General features: G+C 49.3%; 1 protein-coding gene across 1 annotated transcript; it reads left to right on the top strand.

Moving 5' to 3' along the window:
- Positions 1 to 976: 976 nt before the first annotated feature.
- LOC150065319 (NUT family member 2-like) lies at positions 977 to 5,432 on the top strand. The gene is made up of 7 exons (XM_090329346.1): positions 977 to 1,167; positions 1,973 to 2,101; positions 2,891 to 3,030; positions 3,479 to 3,771; positions 4,109 to 4,225; positions 4,518 to 4,640; positions 5,169 to 5,432. Exons 1-7 carry the CDS (start codon positions 977 to 979, stop codon positions 5,262 to 5,264), a joined length of 1,089 nt encoding a protein of 362 aa, XP_090185472.1. The 3' UTR covers positions 5,265 to 5,432.
- Positions 5,433 to 8,022: the final 2,590 nt, after the last annotated feature.

The following is an 8,022-nucleotide window of genomic DNA, read 5'->3' as shown; positions in this document are numbered from 1 at the left end:
TTCTAGGTTAGACAAGAAAAGGAAAGGTTTAGATAGTTCCTCAGGAAAGGAAAGCTGAGGAACTAACGGGGCATCTTTTAAATCTCTCACCTGCATAGAGAAGATTAGGGAAGCAGCAGTGGCTGCTCGAGTGGAATCGTCTGCCAATTGGGGGCAAATTAACCCCTTTCTAGAGAAGAGCCTTCAGGGACATGGGCTCTCTGCCCAGGATGCCTGAGGGAGACCCACAGATGCAGAGGAAGCCGAGAAGTTACTCTCAGTGCACATGGGTGAGGGAGTGTTGGGGACAGAAACAAGTTCTTTGCAGGACAATTCTCAAGAGAGGGACACAGCATGACATTTATCTGGGAATCACACTATTTCCCCCCTCCAAGCCCTGCTTACTGACAATCCTTCCTAGTCCTCAATAATTCCAAATCTCCTGTGTCTTTTTCCTCTTGTTCTTTCTCCAGCAGCATGTCCGGTGTCTGTACCTAACCTGAGCCTGAACCCGATTGTCTCTGGAAGTCCTTTCACACACCTGCAATTTCACACTGCAGCGCCAGGCCCAGCATGTGCTGGGTCACTGATGAAGCAGCCTCCCCTTCCCCGACCCACAGTGGCTGCAGCATTCCCTCCTCAGGGGGGCCCTCGGGTGAGGCCTGCTTTCCCCAGCACAGCTGTGGTGTCTGGAGGAAGAAGTTACAACTTGAGTGGGGCAGGCCCTTCCAGTGGCACTGTGGAAATGGGGACAGGAGGAAGGCCAGCAGTGCCCCTGCCTAACCAGACAGTTATTCTCACTCAGGCTCCTCTCATTTGGAATGTCCCTCCTGGGACCTTCAGCCCAGCAGGCCGGGCTCCATTTCTCTTGCCGGGTCCTGACACCCATGCTCCAGTGACTGTCCCCACCAATGGACAGAGGCAGGCTGCCCAAGACAGCTTGTTCATGGGCCTAGGCCCTGTAGCCACACTACCAGAATCCAAGCAGGCTCCCGTCATGCCCTCAGTTCGCCATCTGGGACCTTGGTCACAGAGGCCCTGTGCAGAGGGCAGTGTACACACTCGCCAGGCCAAGCCTTCGCCTCCCAGTGTCTATCAGAACTTTCGGCGCTGGCAGCAATTCAAGACCTTGGTCCGGAAGAGACTTCCACAGACTCCTGACATGGAAGCACTTGCCTGCTTCTTCATGTGAGTGCCTCCTCTGGGAAGCAGGAGCTCTGCTGGAGCTCAGGAATGGGGATCACTACCAAAAGGGCCAGGGAAGTTCTGAGCCTTCCGGCAGCTGCAGAGAAAAACACACATAGAAATAGTACTGTCACACCAGGGCAAGAAAAGCACCTTACCTCTCTCCACCACGGTGCCCTGGTGAGTGGACTAACCTTAGTTTTCAGGAAGGATCAGCTCATAGAGAATTCCCACAGAAGGCCTGGTATAAAGGGTGCCACAGTGTGCATTTAGGGTCATCGTGTGTATGTGCCACTTAGCTTAGTCCATCAGACAAACTTGTGGAACTGGTCGTGCAAACCAGACATTCTCCCAGTCCAAAGGATGGAATTCTCAGATTCCGGAGCTGGCAGATCCCATGGCTGCATCATGTGTGCCATCCAGGGCTGAGAGGCAGCTTTGGTTGCTCTTCCTGTCTCTCCAAGGGCACTGTCCTGTCCTGGGATTGCCATCTCCATGACAGCACCTAATCTAGGCTGACCTATGGCCCTGTCTCCCAACACCATTATTACTAGAATAAGGATCCAACATGTCAGTTCTGAACAACAAACTCATTGTCTAATTCTACACACATTAACCAAAAGCACTCACAGGCACATGAGGGAGCACTGTCCTTGCTACTGATTTCTGTGGTCAGTAAGGGAGAACTAGAAATAAGAGCCCACCCTGGAGCAGGGCAGGGGTGAGGAGAACCAAGTCATAGACTGGGCTGGGTCAACTGGGGGTGGAGGGGCACCTGTGGACTGTGACTGACCCTGATGAATTGCAGCCCAGTGCTTCGGTCCCTGGCCCGGCTCAAGCCCACCATGTCCCTGGACGAGGGCCTGTGGAGAGGCCTTCAGGAATGGGAGTGCCTAAGCAATTATGACCGCATGAGCTACCACGAGATGGCAGCCAAGTGAGTGAGGGAACTTGACGAGGGTATGTGGTGGGGGAGGACAGGGATCACACACCTGGGCCTAGTGGGGCTCATCACTCACACTGCCGGGAAGGGTATGGACGTGCCTAAAAGTCCTCCTCTCCTGACACATTTCTGAGTGGCACAGTCTACCCAAGGTGTGAGCTGTGGCCTAGTGGAGTCCTCACAAACCCTGTATCTCTGGTGTCTGATCTAACCCCGCCAGAGGGGTTGAGGGTCAGATTAGGAGAAGAAATCAGCCAATAAGTGGTCACTTCAAAAACTGGGAATTGTGCAAAGAAAAATGTTGCTCTAGAAGTTGGTGGCTCATGATTCTGTGGCGACAATCCCTGCTCTGCAGACTCAAAGATTAAATTCAGCTCTTTGTTCTCTCCATCAGTCACAATCTTGATCAGCTTCTGACAGTCTCCTCCTGTGGGTAGGAGCAGGGCCAGAATAGGCCTCAAAGATGGGTCACTCAAAGCCCTTCCTGGGTTTCTTGGTCCCATGCAAGCCCTGAAGGATATAAAACTTCCCTGACCTTTTTTGTAAAAAACATTTTTATTGCTATTATATACACACGGGATCAGTAACGTAAGTCAAATAAAGAGGGCATTTTTTTGGACAATGTCACTCCTTCCCTCACTGACATCTGATTTTCACCAGCAACCTTCTGGGACTAGACAAGTACCTCAGAGTACAGCTCCCGCTCCACCCATGCTCTCCTTCTGGGAAATAGCATCGGGTTAATCTCCCTGTCAGCTCACTGGGTGCCTCCTTCATTCCCAGGTTCATGGAATTTGAGGCTACAGAGGAGATGGACAATTCAAAGATGACGGGGATAACCCATTTCCAGGGCCAGCCTCCTGCAATCCCACTGAACCAAGATTCTCCAAGGCCCTCACCCCTTGACATTCTCCAGCAGCCAGGTAGAGTCTTTAAGTGTAGGAGTCCATGGCATAAGGTGGCCAAAGGATTCTGGAAGAATTCAGCCACTCCCACAGCTCCTATTTCAGAAGAAGCAATTTCTCTTACGATTGAAGCAAATAATTCCTCTACAGCCTGAGGGTTCTGATGTGCTTATTATGGAACTCGTTATTATTGGGGATATGTATGTAGCTTCTTGTTCCACTGTCCTGGTACCCTGGCCCACAGCTGCTTAGGATCAGGGATTAGATAAGGAGAGCAGCAGGGTCTCAGTGTCTCTGAATTTGGTCCCACATGGCTGCCCTACAAATTCCTATGTTGCAGTGCCTTTTCTTGCTCCAGTGTCTATCATGGCCTTGGTCTGGCATAGTTCTAGTAATCTCTGCTCCTCAGCAATCTTGGGGTGTTCATTTCCCCATCCATGCATTGTCTTGTTTTCCTCTATTTTAGAGGGCAACTCCACCAAGAATGGTCTCAAGGGTCAGTCTACCAAGCCACCAGCATCCACAGGCCAGAAGCCACCAGAGACCAAGGCACCTGAGGAGATCCCCTCTGAAGCCATGGAGGAATACATGGCCATCATGGATTGGCTGGAGGGCCTTCCAGAAATGTCCACTCTCAAGTCTGAGGGGACAGCCAAAGAGGAGGAAATGAAACAACAGGATGTCGATGACATGTGTTCAGATCCAGAGCTCCTGAGCCTCATTGACCAGCTCTGCTCCCGGGAGGATTTCATGGCAAATGTGGGCTCCATCTCCAGCTCTGCTTTCTGCTAGTTTCCCTGGCCCTTGGAAGTCAGCATGATCTCCTGGCTCTGTGTGTGTGTGTGTGTGTGTGTGTGTGTGTGTGTGTGTGTGTGTGTGTGAGAGAGAGAGAGAGAGAGAGAGAGAGAGAGAGAGAGAGAGAGGGGGGGGGGGGAGGGACCAGGGGTGGAGGGAGGGCAGAGAGAAACACTCAGTTTCTGTGCTGTGGACCAGATGGGGGAGGTCATTCCTTCCTGTCTTCTCAAAGTCCCCTTGGTACTGATTGCTCCTTTATACACACACTCACACATCGCCACCCTCTTCCTTTGGCTCGCAGGTAGAGGCCATCATTCATCCCACATTCCTGGAAGGAGTGCTTTCCTCCAAACCAGAGCTGGATCTTGTGGCCCTCATTGAGGAGCTGGAACAGGAAGAAGGACTCACCCCTGACCAGGTGACCACAGGAAGCTGGTGGATGGGGAGGGGAATGAAAGGCGGTACAACCGGAAGGGAGGGGCCTTGGGACTCTGGGGAGTCATGGCTTTTGAGGTTATTCCTGGTGGTAGATATGGATGTGGACAAGGCATTGGAGAGCCAGGGAGGGGCTAAGCATGCAGAGCTGGAAAGAGACCCAGAGGAGAGGTGGCAAGCACAAGTGTGTCTCTGCAACCAAGAGAGGTGACACCTCCAGTTGGGCCTCTTCCAGCCAAATGCAAAGAGTCACTACTCATTTCCTCCTCCCACAGATAGTACAGAAACGACTTGGGGCACCCGAAGGAGCCTTGGGAGTCTGTGAGTTGGCCACCTGCCAAGGTGCAGCTAGGAATGACCAGAGCCTCCAACAAGCAGTCAGTGCAGATAACAGCAAGGTGCAAATCGTTTCCAGTGATGATCAGAGCTATGGTGGCACTGCTGAAGAGCAGCTGATGCCTGACACTGGTGTCTTCCAGGGGGGTCAAGGGTGTCCTTCACCGGGGGCCACCCTGTCCACGGCTTCTCCCCATGGATATGGATCCCAACCCCAGCATCTGGGGTCTGGAGATGCCGTGAATTGCACGGAAGAGTCTCCTGGGACTCCATGCAAGCTAGTAGGGGACAAGATGGTAGACAAGGAAAGTGTCTCCAGTCTGGCTTCCTTGCTGGGCTCTGAGTACCATCTCCTACCCTGGGGAATATCACAGAGCCCTAAATCTTCCACCATTCTCCTCTGCTCTGGACACCAGGCCCCCAGGCCTTCTTTGTCCAAGAGAAGAGGCGGCAGTCTAGACCCCTCTCCACCTGCCAAGTTCAAGGAAAGAGCTTGCCTTGAAGTCTCATGTGTCCTGGAAAGGAATTCCCACCCTGGGCCTTGCCTTGAGGAATCTGCAAAGCAGGACTTGACATTGGGGCTTCTTCAGCCCTCACAGCCTCAGAAGAGAAAGCACGAGGCACTGGATGGTCAGCAGAAGAAGAGGAAGAAGAAAAAATATCGAAGCCAGTTGGGACCTGAGTGAGATCTCACTTGGATTGCATTCTACAACCTACTAAGGAAAAATGCTGATTCAGGGCTCCGTAGTGTAGCAAAGGAAGGAGGTGGGCAGTGGGATAGTGGAAATGAAGGGAGGGTGCAGTGAGCCTGATGGGGAGGGAGTTTTATGTGAAGGGAGGGATTTGCAGAGTAAATAAAGAGAATTTGGTTGGAATCTGTCCTCTGAATAGCTGAGCTGGTGTCTGGGTTGTCCATAGAATGAGGGGGATGAGCAAGTGAAGATTGGGAGCTGTCAGGATCTTCAGCTCCAAGTTTTCCACACACTCCTCAAATTCTTCCATGCAGATCAGTCCACTGATCCTGGGAGCAGACAGACTGGAATCTCACTGCTATCTGGTTCATAACCTTCTCTCCAGGCCTTACCCTCCTTAAGAGGTCCTTATGTGTACAGCATCTCTTGACCCAAGAACATCTATTAGGGGAGTCTGTTTTATGCTTTGCAGCCTCCATGCCCTTTTCTAGTTCTCTGAATTTGGATCTTGAGATGACCTGCATTTTACTGAGTTTCTTTCCACTGCCCTAATTGGGCCCATGGCTTGGCTGAACAAGTTCTCAACTAGCCAGGGTCTTCCCCAGTAGCTCTTGGGGAAGACAAGTGCTGGCCTGAGAGGATGTAGCTGCATCTTTCTAGGGGATCTTTGGCTGACAACCCCAGCAAGGACTCTTCCTCATTTAGGAAGAGACCATGCTCTCTGGCTGTGATGAAGAGGGACCAGCTCTTGGGCATGCCTTGTGGTGGCTGCCCTTTCATTTGTACTCAGAGTAACTAGAGATTCTCCTAATCTATGGACTCTGGGAAGGATTGCTGAGAGTCCCTTGTTTGGGGAAACTTGGCCAGGATGTCTCAACTTGGGGAAATAGCTGTAAATTGTCCCAAGATTCAAGAGCTTTGATATAATTGGCCATCACTAGGCAAAGGTTCCACAGGTCTTAGAGTACCGTGGGAAATGTGTCAGGGCTCATTCTCAGGACTGACAGCAGGGGTTGCTGAAAAGCAACATCATACTTCTGTGGATCCTTGAACGGATTTTATGTCCAAGAGAATGTCTTCACTTGGAGTGTTAATGGTACAAATCCCTCTTTGTAGCCAAGCTTTCAAGAGCCATAACTGCCTAGCATGTTTTCTAAAGGTTCTTAAGAAGCTCTTTTCTGAATCCTCAGTTGTGAGAGTATCATCTATGCTTTCTCTGTAAACTTTGTGGACTGTGCAAAAGCGCTGACTATAAAGTTTATGTTCATTTCTCCAAAGATCAAATTCTACCTGTATACTATAATCTTTAGAAGGTCCTGTGTCTTAGAGTTCATTGAAATATCACATTTCTGTCCTTTTATGAAGCATGTTTGCAAAAATATATTGGGATTGAAAGATGGTTTCTGAAGGCCAGAAGCGTGGCCTGGTGGTAGAGTGCTCGCCTAGCACACACGAAGACCCAGGTTCAATTCTTTGGTACCACATACACAGAAAAAGCCAGAAGTGGTGCTGTGGCTCAAATGGTAGAGCACTAGCCTTGAGGAAAACCCAAGGAGAATGCTGAGTTCAAGACCCAGGACTGCCACACACAAAAAATGGTCTCTGTCAATAAGAATAAACTACAGGGAAATTTCATATGTGAGGGCAAGGTCATGCATTCCCAATGAATGTAAGAAATGAGTTGAGAAATTGTCCCATTTTTTTTAATCAAGAAAAATAACCAAATAATTGATCTCATTTCACTCACTTTTAGTTAAAATCACTAATTTGTTAGGCACAGTGGCTCTTGCCTATAATCCTAGCTAAGCAGGAGGCTGTGATTCAAGCTAGTAGGAGCATGAGTCTCATATGTCCAATTAACCACCAAAAAAAGGGGGAAATGATGCTGTGTTTCAAAGTGTAGGGCACTAGGCTTGTCTCACAGAGAACCAGAGCAGCACATATGTCCTTAGTTGAAACCATATGACTAGTCAAAAAAGAAAAAAAGGCACTAAATTTGCAGGCCATGTAGCTGGGAAATGTATTATTAGTGTCTCTCTCACTAGCTCTGCTGTGGAGAGACTCGGGATGTGTGTCAACATGGTAATAGTTGCACACAGTTCATGGCCTATTTGTCTAGGTCATGAGGGCTGCCTTTGCAGTAAAAACTAACTCCTCCCTTAGACCTGAAGATATCTAAGAGATGACTGGAACAAGACAACATATTGACTTGTCTATCTTCCAGTTTTATCTTTGTCCCTGTGGCCTTAACCCATTCTATAAAGACACCTAACAGATATCGTGGTCAATAATAGTAGCTCAGTAAACTTGTGAAAAAGCAAGCCACCTAATTCCTGAAATATCTCCACCTATGCCCAGAAAACACATGACAACTCCTCCTTTTATTAGCCTATTCTCTATTTGTAACTCACCAACTTGCTAGAGTGGAGAGGCTGATTTCTGGGAAGGGGATCACATGTGTGTGTTCCTTGGCCAGTCAGTAAATTTTGTTCGTGCTGATGTGGTGATGCATACCTATATTTCCAGCAACTTGAGAAGCTTGAAGCTGGAGAGAAGGTATGAACCTCAGGAAAATCGCTAAGATGGAATAGGAACAAAACCAGCAAGAACAATAAAAAAAGAAGACCTACAAACAGAAAAGGTATTAAGTTTATGGCTTAAGTGGTGGAGCACTTGTCCAGCAAGCGTAAGTCCCTAAGTTCAATCCTTTAAACCATTATCCATTCAAAAGTGCATTCCTCATTCTGCCTCT

Source organism: Megascapheus bottae, chromosome 3 (assembly GCF_031878675.1).
Source record: "Megascapheus bottae isolate mThoBot1 chromosome 3, mThoBot2.hap1, whole genome shotgun sequence".
Taxonomy (NCBI): Eukaryota; Metazoa; Chordata; class Mammalia; order Rodentia; family Geomyidae; genus Megascapheus; species Megascapheus bottae.
The sequence above is the reverse complement of the archived record's forward strand: the minus strand, read 5'-3'. Positions and strand labels throughout refer to the sequence as shown.